The sequence below is a fragment of the Oryzias latipes genome, chromosome 6 (genome assembly GCF_002234675.1).
Source record: "Oryzias latipes chromosome 6, ASM223467v1".
Taxonomy (NCBI): domain Eukaryota; kingdom Metazoa; phylum Chordata; class Actinopteri; order Beloniformes; family Adrianichthyidae; genus Oryzias; species Oryzias latipes.
In genome coordinates this window covers 11,098,549-11,125,326 of record NC_019864.2, presented here as the reverse complement: position 1 = coordinate 11,125,326, position 26,778 = coordinate 11,098,549, and the positions used below count along the sequence as shown (strand labels likewise).

Here is a 26,778-nt window from a genome sequence, read left to right as displayed (position 1 = left end):
CGACAGCATGTTTGCATCTGCTCCTGATTCACAGTAATTTAAATAAAGAAATAATCAGAAAGGCCATTTTAAGCCCAATTTCATTTATATATGTCCTTTATCATGAGAGAAAAGGGCACACGAACATGTTAAAAACACAAAAACATGATTTTCATCGGAGTGGGTCTTAAAATAATTCTAAGAAGTTTAATTCAGAAAATCTGGTAACATAATGTTATATTTTAGAGTCAGGAAGCTTGAAAGGGGTCATGTTTACCTATCTTATTTAACTATAGTAGCTGAGTTTGATCTAAAGGGACAGCATGGATCTGACAGAGCACACACACTGATCCAAACAGTGACCTCTGATCGCATGCCTGCAGAGGAACAGCAAGTGGCACAGGAACAGGATGGCGTGAGGCTACTTAATGAGCTTCCTTCTTTTCCTGCCTGGATTCACATCAAACACGTTATTTGGATATTTTTCTATAACAGAGTATCTGCCCTGTACGACGGAGTTTTAAGGCCACCAAAAAGAAAAAAAAGTAAAATTACGAGATTTTATCTCGTAAATTTAGGAGATAAAACTCGTAAATTTACGAGTTAAGTTTTCCATTTATCGGAGCCAAGCTTGAAGATGAAAGATGTGGAGCCTTTTGTGAAGCTTTATTTCCGGATTATAGGTTTAAAAAACAAAGAGATTTTAAACCTTTTGGCGACTCAAAATCAGATTATTTTCAGTGGAGCCGGCTTTCCGGGATTCGGTGTCGGTGAAGCGGAGTTTCATATGTAAAATAAGGAGCTCAGAGACACGTTTGGGTGTAGAGGACCGCTGCAGCCTTCATTTTCCTTTTCATTCACAAGTTCATTTGTCTCCTTACGTCATGAACCTGTCATCCGAACACCAATGCGGAAGTAAACAGTGTTACATACGCCCCCTCCTGCAGATGAAGTGTCCTGTTTCAACATAAAACAATAAATAGCAATGAAAATAGTCTGTTGTATTAGCATTAGAACGTTGAAAATGCCAAAAAGTGCTGCTCCTCAGACGGAAGCATCACACAAACATAGAGATCTGGTCTTTGGTGGAGGAAGAAAGGATTGAAGTGGACAGCTGCAGGGACACCGATGTCTTCATCGGGCTGCAGAGATCCTGCAAACCAACCATCAATAAATAAAACTTTAATAAACTGTAAATCAAACAAATGAGCTTCCAAACATCTGGAACGTTATCAATAAACATTTAGCTCATCTGTTCAACTAAGTTTAGTCGGTCTGCTCTGCTGCTGCGCGGCGTTCACCTCCTGCTCTGCATGCTCACTTCCACTTTTATCTTGCAAATGTACGAGTTTTTATCTCCTAAATTTACGAGATAAAATCTCGTAATTTTCCTTTTTTTTTGGTGGCCCTAAAACTCCGTCGTAGCCCTGAGACTGGAGGGTCGTGAGTTCAAATCTGGGGCCGATTTGTACCAAAAAATGGGACCCAATGCCTCCCTGTTTGACGCTCAGCATTAAGGGGTTGGATTGGAGGGTTAAACCACCAAATGGTTGAAGTGCAGCTGTGTCTGCAGCTCAGCGCTCCCCCAAGGAAGAGGTCAAATGCAGACAGCAAATTTCAATAGGTGTGTGACAACTAATGGGACTTTAATTTAAACCTCCCAAAAGCATGCAACATGCATGATTAAAAGTGTAAACTGTTAACTGGTTCCACAAATGCTCAGCTCATCTTGACTGTTTTTGGCTGGAGCACATCAGGCAAGTCTCAGCAAGCCCACATGTCAAATCTTCCTTTCAACATGTAGATGGCAAGCAGTCGTTTGAATGAAGCCCATTAGTCAATGCAACCATTTGCATGCTGCACAGCCCCTTTTCAGATTTGTGAGGTAATCCCAGCAGTCAGTCTTGTGTTAAAGAGTAACAGGGTACACTATGTTCTGAAGCTTGAAAAATAGCAGGCAAAAACCTGTCCTCTGATATAAATTAAACCTTAATTTATATATTCCCCTCCATTGCCTGCCCTTTTTGTCTTCTTTTCTTGCTTTTATTTGCTCTTTTCTCCTTCTTTTCCACTTCAATTGTTTATGACTGTCCAAAATTCAAATATTTTGATTACCATGTTATTTGAGCATCTGGATTTGTACCACATTTTGTGTACACTAGAAAAAACCATAATAGATTATTTTTAAAAAGGCATGTCAAACTGTAAACAGGAGAGTAAAATAGATAATGTTCGTAGGATTTTTGACAGCATTCTTAAGGTATGTTTAGATTAAACTAAAAACACTGAAATTTGAGTTCTTATAGTGTTAAAGGGCAAGTGGAAAAATATTTTGATGTAATAATACTAAAATATTTATCTATATATCCAAAATAAGTTAGTAGCATCATTAGGAAAGAATAACATCTTCATGGAAAAAAGGAAATCAGCATGCCACTTCTTCTAATCCCAATCTGAAAAGCCCCATAGATTTGGGCCTGAATATATATATATAAAAAAAAGAAGAAAATTCAAAGCAGACTTTTCTGGACTCCTGTGGTGGGAAAATGTTCTGAATGGGCAGCTGGGTCTGTGAGGAGAAAATCTTGTCCAAGGGAAAAAGGACTCTTTTCCAGAGTCTGCACTGAGCGTGTCTTTAGGAAGATGGGGCGTTATTTAAACAAGAAGAAAAGACAAAGTTATCTGATGCAAACTGAGAACTGAAGTTTGCAATGGATGTGGTCGCCGAAACCCTCCACATTCAGGATGAAGCGCACAGCGCACACACGTGCACAATGCAAAGGCTCGCCTAATCCAGCGTGACTTTTCTCTTTAATTTCTGGTAGTCTTCTTGGAGGGTGGTGTGCAAATGAACGTGTCAAAAGGTTACGCAATCAGCCCACCACATTGAGGCAGCACAGAACCTTCAGAGAGCTGCAGGGAGTCTGTGTTTGTGTGAGTGTGAGTGGGATGGGGGGAGGGGGGTGGGGTCATGATGAGTGGATGATGTGGGGAAAAAGTGGGATGTTTCCAAAGAGAGAGCTGAGAGAAAATCTCTGTATAGGCTGCTGCACAGTTTTGAGTTTCTCTGTTCTCCGCCCCTCCGTGCGTGTTATATAGTGAAACCTGAAACTGTAGCAGGTCTGCATATGACTCCCCACTCTCCTCTGGAAAGTGCCTCTTCACACCATTATGAAAGGTGAGTGCTTTACTTGATTGTCTCTTCAAAAAAGTACCTTCATTGATTAATTTAAAAAAAAGTGAATCACTGCTTGTCAGAAGTAGTAAAGACATGCAGCCATTAAATTGAATTTGGTTGCTCAGTCAAAGCTGCAGCCTGAAAGTAATATTATCAAAAAAAGTTTTTTCTGATACATAAAAATATAACTTTAAGGCTGCAGCTTTGTCTTTTCTGAAAGTTCAAGCTTCTTGTAATCTGTTCCTACTACTCTTGCTTTTGTCCTAATGTCTCCAGGATTGCTGCTTTTTATTTTTGACCAAAACTCCATTTAAAATGTCAATCATTCATAAAAAAAATAAGCAGTAAAAAAGTTACTTTTGAACATTTCTTTTTGGTGCACTATTGCTCCATCATTGACGTTTTGACTTAAAAGTTGTCTTTGGAAAAAAATATCAGTATTTTAAATTATTTTGATAAGCAGTTTAGGATCAGAAACATATCAATTGAATTTGCTGAAATAAAAACATAAACATTATTGGCTTCCTTCTGGTTTTGCTTTTGTTGTCAATTATGTTTTTCAAGTTTGATACCATTTCTGCCATTACATGAACATGTGAGGCATTTTGTGGAATGCTCCTCACTGTACATTGTGTAACTTGTGCATCTTCCAGCTGTAAGAGCCTATGGGTGCAGCGCATTTTGAATATATAAGTGTGTGCAGCACGTGTAAAGGGAGCCTCATTTACTGCCTCTGCACATGAAATGGTTCAAAAACCCAATGGAGTGGGAGACTAGAGCTAGAGCATTTTATATGACGTGGAGGGGTAGTAGACTTTGGAAGGGCTGAAAAGCAGAGTGGAGGGTCATTACAATTGAAATGATCAAAAATCTGTTTTACTATATTTATTCTTAGTAATATTAAAATGTCATTAAGCTGAGTTGCTATTACAAATGTTTGAATCAGCTTTATTAATTGTTTCTTAATCTTTGTCAATAATAATATTAATATTGAGTCAAAATGTGTGGGGGCCAAGCTTATACAAAAATGCAGACTGGGGTTATTACTCAAGATTCTCCCTTTAGTTGTTGAAAACACGTGAGTAATAACATCTTTAAAATGTGTGTGTGTGTGTAGGGGGGGGGCTACTTCCTTCTCTAAATTTTCCATTGTAATTTAGCTGACTGTGGACAACTTGGTTCCCACCCTCCATTCAAAGACAATTCCATCTGCTGCATGCTGCTACTTGCAGAACACTAGCCTGTAGCACATAGCAGGCAGATAGTGTTTAAAATATTGGCTTATGAGTCAGTGTCCTACACATTTGATGACCCTAAATGACTTACTAGTAGTCTGCACTTAGAAGAAATTGATCTGATTACCAGGTATATCTTGTTTTCTTACTTTTTGGTCCATTCTTGGCTGATTGTCAAGAACATTAGGTGACGAGAACAGAAATGAATGAAACAGAAAAGTCACCCAGTCATTGAGCAGGTCACTGTCAGTCATTCAAACAGTTGCTCTGTCAGTCCGTGCGGTTTCAAAAAAGTGGGCAAACTTGGCACTGTTCAATGGCATGAAGACCCGCAGTGCTTGGATGAGGTCATTCTGAGTACATTTTCACACAGTTTAATAAAAGCAAACTGATCGTTTTGGATGAAGAATATCCCTCTCATTAACAAACGTCAATCTTTCAAAAAACACAAGTACTTGATGCACAGAAAAACTGGGGAGGAACTGAGGGAAACTGAGATCTGGCCAATGAGGACTACATTTTGCCAGCATGAAAGAAAGGGCTACTCTGCTTTTGTTGCGCTAAGCCTTCATTCCCACCAAGTGCCCTCTGAAAAACAAGGAGCTCTATTTTTACCTCAGCCCTTGAACATATTGGCCCCTAAAGCAGGTCCAAGTCCAACCCTTTGCACACATCACATAAAAGTTACCCTTGTGCCTAACCCCTGCTCCATTACTCTCAGGAGCAAACTTCTAAAGGTGGCTTCACACAAGATACAGGGATAAATGGAATTTCTATCCCAGGTATTGTCTTAGAAATGGATTTTTTTTATAACATCGTGCTTGTAGGTTGTTCAAAAACATTGATTAGGCAGAGTGCTGTGTCCCAAAGGGAGGAAAAGAGGGCACAGGGGTAAGAGAGGGGCTGGTGAGAAGCCTGCTAATACAAGCTGACAGGAGTGAGCACAGTCAGTGAGCTGTCTGTTTCCTCCACAGAGGGTAATTCTTTAGCAACGTGGGCCTCAAAAACAATGCGTGGCTGATGGTTAATTCAACTTCAAACATGGTCACATAACCTCAAGCCTCAACTGACCCAATACACTGAAGACGAAAGGCTCACGTAGATACATATAGATGAGATATGGCACATCAAATACAGAAAAAGCACATCTGAGGTGAAGACAAGGTACTGAACTACCTTTTTTTCCTAATTTTTTGCAAATTCGTTTTTTTGTTTATTTAAGTCCTAAATGATGTTACATATTGAGAAGTTTTGCAACTTAAACAGATTGTTGCAAAAGCTGAGGATGATCACAGATCGCTTTCTGTGGTTATGTAAACACTGGAAGATTTCCAAGAAAGGACACTTCTTGGTAGACAAATGACGGTTTCCACGTAACGAATCTTAGATGAGCAAATACAGCAAGCAAGCAAAAAAAAAGTTTCCTCATCCATAATGGCAATAGAATTGCTTGCTTTAAGGTAAAACATGCTCTGCAAAAAAAAAAATAGCAGATATACATTGTTTGCTCAGATTTAACTGGTTGGTTACATAAAATACGAAAAGTCAAACAAAGGAATTGTGGAAAGACCCAAAGAGTTTTTGAAGACAAAGAAGTAAAGTAAAAAAATGTTGTAACTTAAGAAATAGTCGTAACCTGATCTCTGGTAGGCATTGTTGCTTTTGTGTGCAGACACCTGCAAATGGCAAAATGGCCCAACAGAACACAAGAAAATAGGCTGGTGCAAAAAAGGACATGTCAAAATCAAATTCCTTAACAATTTGTGCCCACAAATTAGCATGTTGTGCTTTGTCACCCAAAGTTCTAATTGGTATTTTTGAAGGCTAAAACCATCATTTTGTGCACACAAATTTACATTTTGTGGTAAGAATTTCGTGGGCACAAATGAGCATTTTGCGCACACCAATTAGCACTTTGCATGCACAGAGTAGCATTTTGCATGCACTATTTATCATTTTGTGTGCACAAAATGATAATTGTGCACACAAAAAATCCTTATTTGCATGTCAAATTAGGATTTTTGTGTGCACAGATTAGCATCTTGTTTGTACCAGTTAAGTTTTTGTGCCCAGACATTTTATGTGATGCATCCAAATCTAATTTTTAGCACAAAAATTAGCATTTTGGTTAGACATGATAATTTGTGCATGCATACAGCTTATTTTTTGCACAAAAAATACTTATTTGATGCCTCAATTTAAAAATTTGAGGGAACAGTTTATTAATAGCCTTTTTCTTTTAATGTAATGTCCAGGGCTCTGAGCTTTTGAAATAAAAGCACAACTTTTTTTATATAGCCTATGCAGACAGTGGAACTGGCTTTTGTAATTAATTTATTTCAAACAATCCAAAAAAGAAATGCCAAAAAAAGACAAAAAAATACAAATACTGTATGTCACAGATAGCCCACAGTTTAAATTTAAATTATGTATTCAGGCCTTTAAAAATAATTTCAAGTGAAACCAGCTGTAAATTCAAAAATGCTCTTTAAATTTAAAATGATTCAGGTCTAAATGGAAAAAAACTCAGAATCTGATTTAAAGTTATAAACCAAAGCAAAACTGGTCCCAGTCTAAAACCCTGTAAAACAAAATATTTATTTCTGACATTTTTACAAGAAATATAATGTACTTAAAGTGGAATCTAACACGTGATAAAATCGCATTGTGTTTGTGGTATGCTGGATAAATGTAGCTTTTTTGGGTGTAAAGGCCTGTTCACACCGGGACGAATTTCGCCGGGTTTAACGCCTCGTGACTAAACAAAGGGCACCAACGAGAGTGTGCACACCGACGCGAAAAAACGCCAGGCGTTAAAGCGTCAAAAAAAAAAACGCCTCGGGTTCGTTTTTTTTTTTCGACGCGTCGCGTCGAAATCTACTCGACCAATGAGAATGGCGCTTTTGCTCACGTGTCTGGAGCTTCTGAAGTTACAGTAAAACACATCTTGGGGGCGCTCAAACACAAAACTGCCTTGCTGAACACACATACCAGCGAAGAAGATAGACGCCAAGTAGCGTCTACACAGCCGCGAAGCAATAATGACGGACATTCTAAAACATCCCCGAACCAAGCACCAGTTGGAGCTACTGGTGCTTGAAATATTCATGTTTTCTTTGTTTTATTCTGACAAGCGTGTAAATACTTGCTCTCTTCTTCTGAGTGAAAAGCGACTTTCAGAAGCGTAAAGTTGCGCAGCGCCACCTTGTGTACAGGAGTATTTCTGTTTTACATTAAGCGCCATCTAATGTCAGGGAATGAAATTGCATGTTCACTCCACTCATCGTCAGCGAAAATCGCCTGGGTGTGAACACAAAAAACGTGGCGAAAAACGCTGGCGAATAACGCCTGGCGAATATTCGTCCCGGTGTGTACGGGCCTTAAAGCTACATCCGAAATACCTTACACTTGCCTTACACTTGCCTGGTTTAAAAATATAAATTTCGTTTTTAGGCTTAAATGTGTTTGTGTCCGGTTAAAATTGTGAAGTCTATAGAAGTGCCACCAACATCTTCTCCCACTTTTTTTTAGTAACCTCTGATTATTTTCTTTACACGTGTGTGGTTTTCAATCAACTTTCAGGTCACCCAGCAGATGTGGACAGCATGTCGAAGGTGGAGAAGTCAAATGGCCTTAACAGGCCTCTGGACATTGTACCCAGCACAGAGGAGAAGATGACAGACAGGGGTCAGTGGGGCAACAAGATTGAGTTCATTCTGTCGGTGGCAGGAGAAATTATTGGGCTTGGAAATGTGTGGCGGTTCCCTTACCTTTGTTACAAGAATGGAGGAGGTGAGTGTCCCTACTCCCCACTCAACACAAGGGTGGTAACACATTTTTTTACGAAGTAAAGCAATAAAAGTTCATATCATAGAAATAGAATTAAGAATACTTTAAAGGGCCTATATCATACTTTTCTTAAGCCTTTCAGAATAAACTATATCCATATATTAAGATAGTATACACAGTAACCTTTAGCACACTAAAAAACTTTTTTTAAATGAAATATTCGTTATTTCAGTCGGCCTCGACAGCATATCTGCGTCTCGCCCAAGAAAACAAACATCCAAACTTTTGCAAAGATGGATGTGCATATTGTTCATAAAAACGTCAAGAGTTTAAGCTGATCACCGTTAGAAAGAAAGTGGGTGTGTGTGTTAGCCAGGGGGCGGAGCTGGCAGTGCAAACTCTTCCGGAAGGGGCTGTTCCCCACTTTGTGACCTCACAGTGTGAGGACCCACTCGTTTTGGATGCTCAGAGATGCTTGATTGCTTTGGGGGTTTTTTGTGAGGAAATAATATGATAAAACACTTAAAAGCTCAAAAAGTTGATTTTATGCAATATAGGCCCCTGTAACCCTTGTGCTATCCTAGGCACTTTATATTTGAGAGTTGGGTCATCTAGACCCACTAGACAGTGAGCTGAACCTTCTTTCTTCAATAATTTGTGGACCTCACTGGTGTCCATGGATTACATGAAATCTTTCCACCTTTATCCACCTTTGTCATGGTAGGGAGAACACGTCAATGCAAGGGTGAGGTCATCTAAGATAGCACAAGGGTTAAGAACTGTCTGGATACTTGTCATTTGTGAAATTACCTTTTTTAATTTCAAATCTGAAATCTGGTACAATTTCACAAAGCTAATTCTAATGTCTGAAAAACATTTGTTGTTGTTATGTACTTACAAAAATTTTGCACTGTTGTTAACTTGAACTTTTTTTTGCCCCACAGGAGCTTTTTTTATACCATACCTCATTTTTCTGTTTGCTTGTGGCATTCCTGTTTTCCTCCTTGAGACTGCTCTGGGACAGTACACCACTGAGGGAGGCATCACTTGCTGGAGGAAAATCTGTCCATTGTTTGAAGGTAACATCCCTCGTGTAAAAGTGGTAAATATATAGTTTTAATCCCATTCATGTTTGCTGTCAACATACTGAAACTTTTTACCAAAGGTTTTCATGTGACAAATCATCCTTTTCCAATAAAAGTTCTAGTGTTTTGTAGTTCTCATGCCCATTGCTCCAAACAGTGAACATAAAATTATGATTCATATATATATATATATATATATATATATATATATATATATATATATATATATATATATATATATATATATATATATATATATATATATATATATATATTACTGTAATATTTCATGTTAAAATTGTGGCAATTTACATTTGTGAACGTGGGCGGCTGTAGTCCAAAGGTTGACCTCTGATCAAAAGATCACAGCCTTGGTTCCCACCTTGCCCGAACATAAATCAAAGTGTCCTTGGGGGACAAACTGAACACCACATTGCTCCTGGTGGTTAAAGGTTGGCGCCAGTGTTCCGCAGCAGAGTTGCCATCAGTGTATGAATGTGTGCGTGCATGGATCAATAGGACTGTGACTGTTAAGGGCTTTGGGGCTTCAAGGAAAGTATACTTTATGCCAACTTTTTTTCATCGTTTTTTTGTTTGATATCTCTTAAGATAAAGAGATTATTGTTGCTCCCCACAATAACACTAATTTTTATGAGTGTAGATGTGTCGTCAGATTCATGATTTGTATGACGTAGCAGAGCCAGATGCTGGAACCCGGACGAAAACTCAAAAGAAAAATGAATGGCAATGTTTTTGTTTTTTCCGGCTGCAAATATCAATAGTCTCTGGAGTTCATTTCCTTTCGGCTGGTGATCAGAATAGGCAGTGGTCTTGCCGTAGTAGGAGTTCTCTTCATGGCTCTGGCGAGAGTCGTTGCGTGGCTGGAGCGGAGCGTTGCAGGAGACGAGGTAAGGCAGAGACAGATCTTGGAGAGGATTATTCCAGGTGGACACTCGTGGAGATGGACCTGAGAGCGAGACAACAAGGCGAGGTAAGTCACGAGAAAACGTTACAGGCATGAAAAGACTTGGTGACCAAACTAAGCATCGTGAAGGGCAATGAACTGGCGATGAATGCCGGGCTGGATCTCCTTAAGAAGGCGGTGAGCAGATGAGGTGAGTGTCCACAGCTGGTTCCAATCATCAGAGCAGAGGAGAGAGGGGAGGGGGAGGAGATCTGCCAGAGGCACCATGACAGTCAGTGTCGTAAATCACCTTTTTTATTTTTTTTTAAAGCAGTTCAGCAAATCTAAAGATGGATTGCTCAATGATGATGCCGATTTGGAGCATGCCTTCTGGATGTGCAGCTCAATTATACAACTATCATTAAGGAGAATGTACTAGAGCCCACATCCTTATTTTGTTCCACCCATTTTTACTGACAAGTGATAACCATGGACTGTAAACACAGTGGACAGCTCAACCTCAACACTTCCCTTCCCGGGTTCCCAAATAGGAAGGTGTTTGACAGATTTTAGGTAGCCAATGGCAGCAGACTTCATCTATGCCGCATGTGAAGGCCTGTTCCTTCTTATTTTGAAATTCTTCTTAAAGCGTTGTGTCATGGCAAGCTAGGCGAGGCAGACCCAGGCGCTGGAATCTAGAAGGAAAACACAAGGTGAGTAAGTTGGTAAGTCAAGTTTAATGATATTCGGAGTTGCTTGAGATCTTGATGTGGCTGGAGAGCAGCGGGTGAAGTTGCTGGAAGTAGCTTGAGGTAGTTATGGCTTGAGGCGAGGGTGGTGGTCGGAGTTGGCTCGTGGCAAGGCTGCAGGTCAGTGATGGCTTGAGGCGAGCCTGGAGGTTCTTGGTATTCCGAGAGGTTCTGTGTCTCAGGTAATCAGATGACTCAGGTGTCCAATTGTGGTCAGAATGTCCTGAAGGCGAGGCAATACAAACGTTAGACAAGTATAAGAACACTAGGACTAAACTTGACATGAGACCAGGTTTTGCACCATCAGGGGCAACGAACTGGCGATGAATGCTGGTTCTGGATCTCCTTAAGTAGGTTTGGTCGGTGTTGAGGTGAGTGGACACAGCTGGGAATCATCAGGAGCCAGGCAGAGAGGTGAGGGGGAGGAAAGCTGACAGAGGCACCATGACAAGTTGAAAATAAGTTTTGGTTGCATACGTACCAGAACTATCCCGACTGTAATGCAGCAGCCACTAGAACTTGGGTTGATGACTGCAAAAAGACAAATTTTGCGAGAGTGGAAATCTACGGCTTCTTCCTACTTTACAGTGTGGCTCACTGACATGCTATCTCTCATTCACATGGAAAAGATTTGCCATGTCAGGACCGTCTCAGTTAATGTTCACAATAAACTCTGGACACCAATACTAAATCACTTTTAGACAGTTAAATTTATTTATCTCTATATTGAGACTGCATTTTTCTTTATTCTTATTTTATTTTTTTTATTTTATTTTTATTTTTCCACAATGCATCGAAAGCAACAAATCTCACAATACAGAATGTGGAAAAAATGGACATCCCAGAAGCAGCTGCTTATTATTAGGGGTCCAGCATTTTAGACAAGCATAAAAATACAAAAGATAAGTGGCGGAAGGAAAAGAAAAGAAAAGAAAATAATTTCATAAATAAAATATACTAATAGAATGCGAGAAATGATGGTGATATAGTGGAAAGTGTTAGACAATAGGGACAATGAATTTGAACAACATAAACTCTGGCGTGTGGCCATATAAGTGTCAACAGACAGAAAGAAATCACAAACACGTTAATAGATGGTTTCGGTTGGAGCAGCATTTTCACAGTATGTTGACAATAATAACAATTTCAGTTTCCTTTTAAACATGTACATTGTTGCAGACTGTTTAACGTCATTTTCTAAAATATTCTCTTTATGTCCTACTTGGACGGCCTGTAAATATTATTGAATAGAGTGTAACTGGTAATTATTTATTTACTTGTATTTTTTCATTCTGTTTTGTAATGGTCAAAAGAGCACCAGAACTGTTTGTTTTGCTTGTCTGTGATTTTGTGTATTTGAAAACGAAAATAAAATATTTAAAAAGCGTTAAAAATAAAACAATGGTTTTCCTGTATCTCTCCAGCTCAATGTGGGTGGACCAGGAGTGCAAAATTATAAAAATAGGAACAAAGGTTAACAAATACAAAATTACCGTTCGCAGATTCAAATGTTTGAATGGATCTCTCTCAACGGCTTGTACAATTCTCCTGAGCCCGTGTTACTGACTTTATGAAGGGAAAGATGAAAGCAGTCTGTGTTTCCATTGCTCAAATGCGCAAAACTTTATTGAAATTCTAGAAATGTTAAAAACACAATTTCGCAATTACACTGTGTCCATTAAATCCTAATTATGCGATTAAATACAAACCAACCCACGCGAAAAGTCATTCAAAAACAGGGATGTGAACAATACCTTGATTTACAGCAGATACATTGAAATTTCTGTTTGTGTACTCTTTATTCTCATTACAATGCATGGATGACATGGAGGATGGTTATAGATCAGATTTATTAATTTTAAAAAGTTCGACAAAAGTAATAGTAATCACGTCTCCATGTCTGGGTTCATGAGATCATTCAGTCTTTCGCTGCAAAAACATCTTTTTGCTGATACTTCCGTGTCTCTGTGACCCACATTAGTTCAGTAGGGGAAAAAATAAAAACAGGAATCTAACTAGAGGATCTTTTTTATTGTCTTGATGAAAAGAACAATATAATGAGCTTTAGGAGGCCCGAGCTCGCTCTCTTTCCATCCTGCAGTGGCGCTTTGTCTGCGGCCAGCCAGCTGCCCTGGTCCCAGAGCGAGCTGCAGTGCTGAGATCCGGCGGCCACAGGCTGGTGACCTATCCAAGCTGGACCCCTCCTTCACCCAACAGTAACCGGGACCGGCAACTCTGCGGCCCCAGCGGGTTAAGAAAATTGATGCAAACTGTCTATCTGTGCGGAGTTGTCACATGACTCATTTAATTCAAAAAAAGTGTTTTCATTGCAGTTTAGTGAGTCATGTCCATTTTCCTACTCCTCAAAAACCACCCCCTCCAAACAATTTTTTTTGTGTTATAAATGCGAGTTTTTGTCGAAATCGACTTGTTTCCATTAGGCAATTATTGCAAACCCAATATGCGCAATTTTATAGTAAATGGAAACGCAGAGGTAGAGGCGTGGAAAGAGGTAGGGACTCACAATAACCTCACTCCTGTTTGGCAACAATAGTTGCTGTAGAAACGATGACTGAGAGCGACTCGGAACAATCACTGTTGACTGGTTTTAACATGGGAGTGCCCGTGTCAGGAAGCAATGGTGAGGATTTGGCCTCATTTTATGAGAGCTAGAAGTAAGGCATTTTCTATGGGTGACATCACACCTCGATTCGAGCATTGTTTTTACAGTCTATGGAGATATCATAGACTCCAGGGCGGAGCTACAGGGGGGCAAGGGAGGTAGTTTCCCCTCCGCAAAAACGTTTCCCCCAAATTTGGAGTGAATAGTAGTATCATCATTGACAAAGATTAAGAAATCATCAATACAAGCTTGTTTCAGCGTCGCAAACATCCATCCATCCATTTGAACCAGTTTTATCCTTTATCCAAAGGCGGGACACACCCTGGATAGGTTGCCAGTCTGCCACGTGGCCACAATTACACACACATTCACACCTAGGTACAATTAAGAGTAGTGGTAATCAATTGACCTATGAAACATGTTTTTAGACTGTGGGAGGAAGCCGGAATCCCCAGAGAAAACTCACACATGGACAGGGAAAGCATGCTGTGAGATAAGAGCATTAACCTCCGCGCCACCATGCAGACCCCATAGGGATATCTTCAAAACCAAACTAAATGTGAATGACTATGACTCACAATAAAAAAACTTTAAAAGTGCAATGTCAAAAGGACACAAAGACAAAAACCTTCATTTACATTTATACTTAAATATTTCTGTTCTTTTGTCTTCTGTATCAGGTGTGGGATACGCCACCCAGGTGATTGTAGCTCTGTTGAACGTCTACTACATTGTGGTGTTAGCCTGGGCTATCTTCTATTTGTTCAACTCATTCACATCAAATCTACCCTGGGCATCCTGCAACAACACTTGGAACACAGGTAAGACTTCACAATTTATCATCAGCCTATTTGTACCTCAGACAAGGAGGAATTACCTTAATTTGGGAATTCTTTTTTAATCACTGGCCATGTATAGTAACCCATTGGTGATTGCTAAAATTTCTTCAAAACACGTAAAACTTTAGTTCGTTTAAAGACTCACTTTAATCATCTTTTGATCTATTCTAAAGCGTTCCCAGTGGTCTTTTATTAACAGTTATGCTGTTTTTAGGCAAAATGAAAGAACCTGTGTCATTTCTAGAGTACAATTTCTGTATAGCGACAGGAGTTCAGCAAAAAAGGCCGGGTTATAAGACTTAAGTCTACTTCCCATCATCCATCTGTTTACACTCCCGCTAGCTTACAGCCCCTCACACCCCCGACCTAACATAAGCGGTGCAAAAAAATGGCGAGCAAAATTAGTGCTATTCAGCAGACGAGGAAACAAAGGCGTAGATGGATCTATTTATCTGCAATTGGATGCATCAAAAAGGGGAACCACCCTGGGCATTTTCAACCCTTTTTTTCAAACTGCATTTTTTTGTTGACATCTAATTCACAACGATTTGAATAAAGAAATACTCAGAAATGCAATTTTAAGCTAATTTCCTTCATAAATGTCCTCCATCATCAGAAAAAAAACACAGGAACAAGTTCAATTATTGCTTTCTTCCTCTGAGTGGGAATTTGTATCATAGACCTCATTTTATTTTGATGAAGACTGTGAAAGAGCAGAACATCAACTGAACACTGAACAGACACAGCATACTTAGACACTGAACGTCTCTAAGTATGCTAGCTTGTAGCCTCCTGGAAGGAAGCCTAAAGATCAAAAGAAATTCAACCTTATAGTTAAAGCAACACTTTTATGGTTGTTCGTCAAAACTGACTGTCAAAACAGTCCCTGTGTGATGTGTTCCGGTGTTCCCGTCCTCCTTTCATTTATTCATAGCTCCATCTTATTTCAAAGGAACAAATGTTCCTGGACCACTTAACTCTTCTGTTTCAGTCGTAGCATTTCTTCTCTCGCCTGAGTGTAACTTGGAAACCTTGGAGAAGGCTTGGATTTCTCCACGGGATTGAATGTCCTTTTGTCTATCCTTCATTCAAGATTCCTGTATGGCATTTCAGAGGGGGAATAGCTCCATCAATCACCATGAGAACGCCACATCTCCTGTCATTGAGTTCTGGGAGTAAGTACTTTTTGTGTCTTCAAGAGGCAGAATATGTCAGGGAATTCACCAGACCCATACTTAATCCTGAGTCATATTGCATTTTTTTCACGTTTTTTTAAATTTAATTTCCTAATTTTTCTTGGGAAGAAAATCCCAAATGCGCCACCGCATAATTCTAAGGACACACAAAAAACAAAGATGTCATCATTTTTCTCATTTTTTTGTATTTCAGACGCAGGGTGCTGCGACTTTCCTCAGGTATTGAAGAGATTGGAACCTTGAATTGGGATCTGGTTCTGTGTCTGGCCCTAGCATGGGTCCTCTGCTATTTTTGTATCTGGAAGGGAGTCAAATCCACTGGAAAGGTAATGCGCCCTTTGTGTTTTGGATGAGGTCATAATGGATATGAATGATAAAACCAACAGAAAATCTTACCAATACAACATAATCACATCTGCTTTGCAAGTCAGAATGTGGAATCCTGAAGGATTTTGAGTGTCTAAAACAGGGCTTTCCCCCCCATTTAGGTAGTTTACTTCACAGCCACCTTCCCTTACATCATGCTTGTGGTCCTACTGATCAGAGGAATCACCCTGCCAGGAGCTTCCGTGGGAATCCATTTCTACCTTTACCCTGACTTGGGACGGCTGTCTGACCCACAAGTGAGTGAAGACATACTGATACACTTTTTCATGCAAAAACAATAAAGAAAATGTTGAAACATTTGTCAAATTTATAATTCTATATTATGACTTCTTAAAGAAAAGATTTACTTAATAAATATTACAGTAAAAATTAAAGGAAGAATACTCACTATTAAACAGAATAACTAAAAGACAAATTTAGAGCCTTGCTTCTTAATTCATGATGCAGTTTATTCATTTACTAAAATAAAATAATTTAGATATGCTTAGCCAAGTTTTACTGATATCGATTTAATTTCCCCACCAACAATATTGCAGAAATGATACTGAATTCTCACATGAGGATTGGGGTCCAATACACATTTAAAAAAATAAATGAAAAACACCCTTTTCCTTCTATCTCATTAGGGGTATGGTAAAGTCAACTTAAGTGCCATCAAGGTTTACAAAAGTCGGTTCAATTACTTCTGGCTATAGAAAATAAAATAAAAATTCTGTTATGCAAACTGAAACATGGAGATCCTGAAGTGAAAATGTGAAAAGGATTACAGGAATGTTAGCCACGTGAAAATGTAGCATTGCATCTATTTAGTAACATTCATAAGTGACTTTTCAGTGCCAGTTGACCACGTGAAGAGGATGGGATAGAAATCAATGCATTGCATTTCCTTTTCTGTTGTTTTGTTCATCTATCCCAGGTTTGGATGGATGCTGGCACTCAAATTTTCTTCTCATATGCCATCTGTCTGGGCTGCCTCACAGCACTGGGAAGCTACAACAAATACAACAACAACTGCTACAGGTGAGGGATTGGATGACACACTCAGTTCTGGTGTTTAGAACCAGAGTTTTCATGCATTTGCCTCTTCCAATTTCCTGTTATTTATATTGTCCTTTGGGTCCTGGTGTTTCCAGGGATTGTGTGTGCCTCTGCTTCCTGAACAGCGGTACCAGTTTTGTTGCAGGATTTGCCATCTTCTCCATCCTGGGCTTCATGTCTTACGAACAAAACATACACATCTCTGAAGTTGCTGAATCAGGTTTGCATCTTTGTTTTCTAATACAACAGATCTATATAGTATCAAAAGCAGTATCAACATTGCAAAGATATATCTTTTTATGAATAAATAATATGAATATTTTAAAATCTGTTTCAAATTGACCTATTCAGACCATTGACTGTATATGGGAACTGGACTGAGCACCCCTGCCCCCTGCATTCTAAAAAGGAAGTACCTGGTTTTTTGGGGGGTTTTCCCTCTCAATATTCCTCTCCTCTTTTATGATACTTTTTCTTCAGTACACGTTATTCAAGTTATAAAGTGACCAATAAGATGCCCCAATAAAAGTATGTGGCCTCACGTCAAAAGTTCAAAGTGTTTGATTGACATCTCCCAAGCCTGCTTTCAGTGGAAGCGGTGTGGCCTTCCAACATTCTAACTCCATATTGGAGAGAGAAATTGCCATACAAATGTAGACTTTTATGATGACCCTTGTGGTTTCTGTACAAGCCACAAGGGAACTGCAAGGTCTGTCTACAAACCTTCCCCGGACCAAATGGAATGGGTGTGGCCTTCCAATAAGCTCACTCCTGCTGGCGGGACTGGTTGACTCAGACCAACACGGACCAATCACAGCTTACTGAGGACATCTGGTTCCAACATGACAATGAACATATCACGGAAAAATGGCGACTGAATTGACTTTGGTTGGTTGGCATTGGAAGAAAGTAATTTTCTATGGGTGACGTCCCACTAACTTGGTCCAGATCTCATTCACAGTGAATGGTTCAGGGCGCCAACCCAGAGACCCCGCAAGGGATTAAACAGGTTCTGAAGATGGATGGATGGATGGATGGATGGATGGATGGATGGATGGATGGATGGATGGATGGATGGATGGATGGATGGATGGATGGATGGATGGATTTTAACTATTATTGTTACCTGCGTCTGTTCCAGGTCCAGGTTTGGCCTTCATTGCTTATCCTCGTGCGGTTTCCATGATGCCCTTTTCTCCTCTTTGGGCCTGCTGCTTCTTCATTATGATTGTGTTTTTGGGATTGGACAGTCAGGTAATATTAGCATGTTAATGTACACAAATCAAACATACAAGAATACTGTAGTCTTTTTCTGGAGAGATGAAAAAGCTAAAGACACATTTTCCAGGTAAACTTATCATTTCATAAAAGCAACAGGTGTCACTAAATGTGTTATGCTTCTGTTGTTCAGTTTGTCTGCGTGGAGAGCCTGGTGACAGCCATGGTAGACATGTATCCCTCCATCTTCCGACGTAAACACCGCCGGGAGCTCTTCATCCTGGCAGTAGCTGTGGTTTCGTTCCTCGTTGGACTTGTAATGCTGACAGAGGTGAGATATTTCATTTAACGTTCCCAGAGAATAATGTTGTCCTGGTTACTAAAAAATGTCTTCTTCACATCTGACAAACAGACAATTTAAGGACAATGAAACAGTAAACTGTGTGAAGCAGAGGCTCTAAAATGTTCTAAATCTAAAGGAAACACCTTTCTGAATGAGCAATGTGCTGTAAAGCTATGTACACACCAGGAGTTTTTGTTCACACTGGAAAAGCAGGGAGGGGCTTCTTTTTCTTTTTCTACTATTTACTAACGCATGCCCGTCATCTACAGTTGAAAGAGACTTTGTGCCAAATGCCGTAGTGATCTCATGATTTGGGCACGAAACGGTTTGGTTTAATGCAAGGTTTTTTTTTTTTAATGTAGATGCCTAAAACAGTTCATAGCTTCACATTAATGAGTTTTAAACACATAAGCGATTTTTCATTGGAAGTACTCGCTTGAACGCGTGTTGCCGAGGGCAGCGCAAACGAAGCTTAAAGAAAAAAAATTTTTTTTTCAAACTGTCAAGCTGTCAACTTAAAAAATAGACAAACATTCTAAAATGTTATATATAAATTCATTAAACGAAAAGTTTAACAAACTGCTAAATCGTTTATTCAAACCTTAAGTTTGAATAAATGGTTTTGAATGTTTGAACCAACCTTAATAAAATCTTAGACAGAAATAAATCCATGTAATGAATTTTTATTCTAACTACATGGAGAAACTGCCTCGTCAGAAACGTCTCAACAGCGAGACCAGATTGTCACTTTTAGGCTCAGTCTGCAGATTTTAAGTGTTAATTCTCTGCTGTTTTTCTTTCTACAACATCTGTGGTGTTGCATTAAGAATGTTTATAATGCTTTAAATGTCTTAGCAGAACTGATCCAGCTCTTCTTCTAATTATCCTTCAGTAAGCCTGCCACATTCTGCAAATTCCATCATCTAGAAAAAACTGATTTGAAACAGTTTAAACAAGAATTGTTTAGTAGTTTGTGGCTAAATACATTAAATTTAATTTCATGAAAAGCATTGGAGGCACAGTTGCCGACCTGTTGTAACTTTAGATCAGAAGATACTCATCCTCAAATTAGTAGTAGCTATGTTTTCTTATTATGCCATGCAGTCTGATTGCACAGATCTCACAAAGATGAGGAAACTGTAAAAGTCTGATGTGCATGTGCTCTTTCATTTGTTTAACCCTTCATGTCTGTGAGTTTCTAACTGTTTGTGTCTTCAGGGCGGCATGTACATTTTTCAGCTCTTTGACTACTACGCGGCCAGTGGGATGTGTCTACTCTTTGTGGCTCTTTTTGAGACAACCTGTATTGCTTGGGTCTATGGTGAGTGTGCAGCTGAAGTTTTTGAATTTTTTTGTATGACTTTGTTTTACCAGCTCACAGAGCTAATGTGTCAGCTAAGATTAAGTGACTGAAAGTTGTTCAGTTCCCAGTATAACAATAGAAGATCTCTTTTTATTTTTATACATTTTTAGTGCAATTTAATTGAGAAAAAAAGCTTTTCAAATTAAATGAACCCCCTTGTTGCCAACTTGTCTCCGCTTTTTCTTCTTCTCTTCCACATAGGGGCAAACCGTTTCTATGACAACATTGAGGATATGATTGGTTATCGCCCAAATCCTATTATCAAATACTGCTGGTATTTCTTCACTCCTGCCACATGCTTGGTGAGTTTTACTATGAACTAATTTTTTCGTGCTCCTTTTACAACAGCAGCCTCTAGTGGTCTATAGTCCAGTTTTGGTGTTCTGATCCAGATTTTATTTTTCAATTTAAGACAGTCATTAAAACTGTTCAAATTTGATTCTTTTTTCTCTTTTATTTCCAGGGAACTTTTGCTTTTGCGCTCATTAAGTACTCACCTCTGAAGTACAACAATACATATGTGTACCCTTGGTGGGGGAATGGGATTGGATGGATTTTAGCTCTGTCCTCCATGCTGTGTATACCTCTGTGGATGGCAGCAAAACTCTACTACACTCCAGGAACTCTAAAAGAAGTAAGTTATATTAAAGAAAAGGAAAAACAGGAGGTAAAATGGGTACAAATGTATGTTTTTTATGTGAGTTTGTAATTTATTTATATATAAATCTAAAGATATTTATGTGATTTTAATATTTTAGCTGAGTTTTCCTTACTTTTTCTTTTATTTATTCAACATTTAAGTATATATTTTCAAATTCTTTTGTAATTTATTTGATTTAATGTAAAACAATTTTTTTATTATCTTCAGGCTTAATTAAAACTGTTAATCGATGGATTTCTGAGAATGCTCTCTGCTAGCCTTAATTGTAAACACTTGAAAACTTTCCATTAACCTGAAGGACTTTTAGAATAAATTAGAATAGAATAGAATGCCTGTATTGTCACTGTACACATGTACAATTCGCATCACACGCGCATGCAGTGAAATTAAAGCCGCTCACTCTTCAGTGCAAACATGCAAGAGAGAAGTAATCTCGCAAAATAATATAATAAAATAAAATAATTTCACAAAATTAAGAGTAAAATTTACAAAGTACGATCTACAAAAGTACAAAATGTACAATAGAAATTTCTGCAGAGAGGTAGTTATTAAAAAAAAAAAAACCAAAAAAAAACAACCTGCTATGTCCATGATGGCAGAGATATATTGCACTTGATATATTGCACACGATGAGATTATATTGCACATAATGAGATGGTCATGGTGAAAGAGGGAGACATGGGGGTGGAGCCGTCGGTGTCAGTGCATGTGTGAGTTCAGGATGGTTATGGCTTTGGGGAAAAAACTGTTTTTAAGGCAGTTTGTCCTTGATCTGATGCACCTGTAGCTTCTTCCTGAGGGCAACAGGTCAAACAGTTCAGAGCCAGGGTGGTCATAAACTGTCTTTTATGATCTTCCCAGCTCTGCTAAGGCAGCGGGGAGAGTAGATGTCTGACAGGGAGGGGAGAGGGGAGCCGATGATCCTCTGAGCTGCTTTGACTACCCTCTGCAGTCCCTCCCTGTCCGCCATGGTGCAGCTGCCTTACCACGTTGTAATACAGTACGTCAGAAGGCTTTCAATGGACGTGCGGTAGAAGGTTGTCAGCAGGCTGGGGTCCAGATTGTGCTTCCTGAGGACCCGCAGAAATTGGAGTCTCTGCTGGGCCTTCTTGATGACCTCTGAGATGTTTTCTGTCCAGGAGATGTTGTTGGAAAATTCAACTCCCAAAAACCGGAAGGTGTGGACCCTCTCCACACGCTCTCCATTGATGTAGAGGGGAGCTGGGTCGGTGCTGTGCCTCCTGAAGTCCACGATGATTTCCTTGGTTTTCTTGGTGTTCAGAGCCAAGTTGTTGTCTGAGCACCAAGTTACCAGCTTCAGGACCTCCTCCCTGTAGGCTGCCTCGTCTCCCTTTGAGATGAGTCAGACGACTGTGGTGTCATCAGCGAACTTCACGATGAGGTTGCTGTCGTGCTGCGGACTGCAGTCATAGGTGTAGAGGCAGTACAGGAGTGGGCTCAGCACACAGCCTTGTGGGGAGCCAGTGCTCAGTGGGCGTGTGGGGGAGAGGTGGGCGCCCAGCCTCACGGCCTGGGGCCGGTCAGTGAGGAAGTCCTTTATCCAGGCACGTGTGAGGGGGGGCAGGCCTATAGTGTCCAGTTTTCTGATCAGTATGTCAGGGATGATTGTGTTGAAAGCCGAGCTATAGTCCACAAAGAGCATCCGGACATAGCTCTGCTGGCCCTCCAGGTGGCTCAGCGCAGCATGCAGGGCTAAGGCGATGGTATCCTCTGTAGACCGGTTTGTGCGGTATGCAAACTGGTGGGGGTCGAGGTCTGGGGGGAAGTGATCGTTGATGTGGCAGAGGACCAGTCTCTCAAAGCACTTCATGATAACAGGAGTGAGTGCCACCGGACGGTAGTCGTTGAGGCTGGAGATGGGGGATTTCTTCGGCACTGGGATGATGGTTGCAGATTTGAGACAGGAGGGTATCACTGCCTGGGCCAGGGAGAGGTTGAAGATTTCTTTAAAGATGGGTGCGAGCTGAGGAGCGCAAGCTCTAAGCACTTTGCCAGGAACCCCATCTGGGCCAGCTGCCTTTCTGGGGTTCACTGCTAGGAGTGCCTTCCTGACGTCGTCCTCAGTCACAGTGGCGTGGTTGTAGTCGGGGAGCTGGATGGGATTGGGGGTGGGGGTGGGGCGGCAGAGTTCTGTTGATGTGGAACTAGGGTTGGGCAATGTCCCTTAAATTGGCCGTTGACGATGTTTGCTGTCAACCATCGGGATGGACGATGACATCGTCGGGGGGGGGGGGGGGGTTATTTTTACATTTTTCGTTCTTATATAACTGCTATTCGTTTTTTTGCTTTTTTCATTTTATTTCCCAACTAATGACTAATCCACGATGATCCAGTATAAACTGAGGGAAGTGACTTTAACAAAAAAAGTAACAAACAAAATAGAAAAGAAGTAGTCCGCTCCCGCACTTCACTAGTGAAGTGGACCGGCGGAGCGCGGACTTACAGCTTTGTGTTTGAGGGGAAGGGGGGGGGGGGTGCTTTGCTACATGAGCGCTATGTGTGGGAGATTTAAGACTGCGATCCGTCCCGCAGCTCTAGGGGTACTACCTACCGAACTCAGAACCGGGTCTAAACGTGTGTCTGAGCACAGCTCGTATCGTCAGCACACACAGCAGTTTGAGCTTCAAAGCAGAAATGTCGCTCAGTCCTTAGAAAACATTCAAACAATCACGCGGATTTGTGTTTCCAGTCGTGTCCCGACTAAATAAAGGCTGAGGTTATTCTTACACGTTTACGTGCAGCGCCACCCAAAGCTAATGTTGTTAGCCCGTGTTAGCATACTGCTAATCCTGGCTTCGTTCAGAAAAAGCACTGACCACACGGATTAAAATTTAAATGATGAGCGAACAGGTGTTTCATAATAACCGTAACATTATTAAAAGCACGTTTAGAAGATCATCTCGTATTTTACCGAGCTGACATGTCAATATATATAGCCGCTCGGCGCTGTTTAACAATGTTTTGTATTGAATTGTTACATACAATAAAGTTTGAAAAAAAAAAAAAGCCGCTCGGCGGAGTTTATATCCTTCCGTTTTTCAAACCCTACTGCGCATGTGCGAATGATTTATTCCGACGGAAAGTGTGACCTTAGTGAACGTTTTTATATTCTGAAAACATTTTTCTGGGCCCATGTACACGGTTGGATTCTAATCTGACCATTGATCCCATCAAGATATTTTGTACATGTAACCGCGGCTTATGGTGTCGACGCGCAACGTGGCGGGGGCGTGGCATCACGATGGTGGTCTCTCCATCGGGATGTCAGTCACCCATCACGATGGACGATGATATCGTCCATCGGCACAACCCTATGTGGAACTTCAAAGCGTGCGAAGTAGTTGTTCAGCTCCTCTGCTAGCGCTGCACTCAGATGGTCTGTGGTTACTTGACATCCCCTGTAGTTGGTGATGTCATGTATGCCCTTCCACACCTCCCGCGTGTTGTTGCTGGACAGATGAGACTCGATGGTCCTCCTGTGGTCCAACTTAGCCTTTGTGACCCCCTTCCTCAGGTCAGCACGGGCAGCGCTGTACAGAGCTCTGTCGCCTGACCGGAAGGCAGCGTCACAGGCTTTGAGGAGTTTGCGGACTTGGGTGGTCATCCAGGGTTTCTGGTTGGGGAAAACCCGGATGCTTTTGTCCACAGTCACATTTCCGATGCAGACCTTGATGTAATCCAGCACCGTGCTGGTGTGTGTTTCCAGCTCCTGGTGTTGAAACATATTCCAGTCCGTCTGCTCAAAGCAAAGTAACTATTTGAACTATGCCTTAATTTGTGGCTTAATGAAGCAATAGATTAGTTTTTCCCTAAAATAAAAGAAAAAGATAAAATGACACATGAAGCGTTGTTTCCACATATTTTTATTGATATGTATTGTTAAGTGATATGATAAATACATTTCACATGTATGTCACACTTATAATTAGAAATGTACATATACATATAGATATTCATATAGATACATACATAGATGCACGTTTTTGTTGATAAAAAAATCCAATTGGCTCCAACTGAAGCAACAAAAACACCAGGTGAAAAACAAAGAATATAACACCCACCCCACTTCAGCAAAACCTTCAGGAGGGGAAAAAAAAGGAAAAGGAAAATAACATTGTAAAAGATAAAATCATTATCAGTGGGCACAGACTAAAACAGTCCAGATTTTAGAAATGATAATCAATAAAATGATTCCATTTATTGTAAAGTTTGGCTGTAGATCCTCTTAAAGCATACCTATTTTCTGTAACTTTAGAAAGAACATCATACCTCTAAACTACTGGGAAATATTTGGAAGATTTCCAGTGTAACAGTAAGAGATGTTTGCTATTGGCGTCGTGGAAACTTTTGTGTGTGACGTAGAGGAAATGAGGGGTCAGGTAAACCAAATAGCACAATCAGCGGGCAAAGGTGCAAACTTACACCAAGAGAAGTAAATAAAATAGTAAAAATAAAATGCTTTAACAAAAAAAAGCCTCTTATTTAAAAAACAAAAAGTGTATTTCTTATTTCTTTTTTTTAATGTCAACGAAGGAAAAAAAAAATTGTGTAATAATTTGAATAAACTCTTCCGTCTGCAGCGCCTTGCTCTGTTAACCACACCGTCCAATGACTTGCCGGTGATAAAGAGGGAGCAGGAGAGGTTGCTGGGGGTCGTTGCAGCGGATGGAGACAGGCTCAGTCAGAAAACAGCTACAAAGGAAGGCTACTTACCGGTTAAAGAAAAAGAATCTCATTGCTGAAGCCTCGATGGTCAAACTCAAGTCAGGATTAAAGATCACTCCAAAACCATCTCTGTCGCCTGAAAGGGTGGCGCAACAGGTGCAAAATTGCAGTCCCTTCACTTCCATGTGCAAACTTGCTGCTGCAGCCTTCTCCATCATACGGTGCCTTCAAAATAAGAGTTTTGTTTGCTTGTTTTCGGGAGCTGTTTTACATCTCATATGTCAGGCTCAGAGTAGTGCAGAACATTTGACAGTGTGACCACTATAAGTATTTAGCAGCAAAGAGTTCATGTTTGCTCATGTTTGCTTTCTAAGGAAGCATTTTCACTTGCTATGGACGTCTCTCATGCTCAGTTATACTGACATTTACCTTGTTTCTAACTGCAAAGTTCTGCAGCTGACGGAACACATGAAGTGTCCTTCCACTGCTTAGAAAGAGCTAATCTAAGTAATCATTTGTCATTAGTTGAAGTTTTTGAGTACATGCACCACATGAATTTACTTTGTATACAAGTTTACCATGGTGATGGCTTTGTCTTAACTGTACTGTGAAGAACTTTCCTAATGAAATCCTTTTTTTTTTTTTTTTTTACAAATATTTGAGGACGCATGACTTTAGTTTTACATTTACGGCTACCTAAAAAGATTACAGCCAGTTGAACTGTATTTTTTTTATTTTATATTAATAATACTGGGAATGATGATTCATCTTTTTTGTCTGCCTTTCTGAACTTTGTGTTGTTTTGTTTTTCATATCAGTATTTTGATCTTTATGTGGTTTTAATGTAGCTGGGTTGGCCTCATGTCTAATGCACTAAACTGTATCAAACTGAAGCATCTGAGAGACACTGCTGTGCCATTCTGAGGATAAAAGCTGGGAAGATTTGTTGAAGGGTTTCAGTCCAAAAAAATACGTATATCACCATGTTATGTCATCTCTTTCTGCTGTACACACGGGATGAATGTATGATCAGTGATTACTGATACTGAACACTTCTAGAAATATAACTTTTATAAGCTGAAACCTTTTATTATGACCAAATAAATATATTCTAATTTGAGAAATGTCTTTATCTTTTGTGTGATTTTTATTTTCGTTTGGATATTATAAGGTATAAACAACATTTAATTTTTTGTTGCAAATTTCTGAGTGAGAAGATAATTAAATGTTGATTAAACTTGTTCAATCATTGTCCAAGGCATACAAATACACAAATAAAACCTTTTCTTTAATGTTTAATGATTTTATTATTTTTGCTGTATCATGTCGTGGACATATCTGGGCCATTTCTAGTATTCTGTGCCATTTCAGCTTTGTAACTTCAAAACATAACAATACATGCATAAAAAACGCCCCTCTCACCCTCCGCGGGTGGTTTCTCCTCCAAGCTCGGGTCCTCTACCAGAGGCCTGGGAGCTTGAGGGTCTTACGCAGTATCTTAGCTG

At 40.0% G+C, this 26,778-nt stretch overlaps 1 protein-coding gene across 3 annotated transcripts; it reads left to right on the top strand.

Annotated features, from left to right (window-relative positions):
* Window positions 1-2,972: 2,972 nt before the first annotated feature.
* Window positions 2,973-26,393, top strand: LOC101165729 (sodium- and chloride-dependent GABA transporter 2). 3 transcript variants are annotated; one of them, XM_004069885.4, is made up of 15 exons: window positions 2,973-3,157; window positions 7,975-8,184; window positions 9,126-9,260; window positions 14,223-14,363; window positions 15,475-15,556; window positions 15,771-15,903; window positions 16,066-16,200; window positions 16,881-16,984; window positions 17,098-17,222; window positions 18,144-18,256; window positions 18,414-18,551; window positions 19,782-19,884; window positions 20,128-20,228; window positions 20,390-20,560; window positions 25,189-26,393. In XM_004069885.4, the coding sequence occupies exons 1-15, from the start codon at window positions 3,151-3,153 to the stop codon at window positions 25,348-25,350; spliced, it is 1,860 nt and encodes a 619-aa protein (XP_004069933.1). In that variant the 5' UTR covers window positions 2,973-3,150; the 3' UTR covers window positions 25,351-26,393. The 3 variants fall into 3 exon arrangements, with proteins under 3 accessions (XP_004069933.1, XP_020559502.1, XP_020559503.1); XM_020703843.2 differs by lacking the exon at window positions 2,973-3,157 and adding an exon at window positions 5,081-5,174; XM_020703844.2 differs by lacking the exon at window positions 2,973-3,157 and adding an exon at window positions 5,190-5,556.
* The last annotated feature ends 385 nt before the right edge of the window (window positions 26,394-26,778 follow it).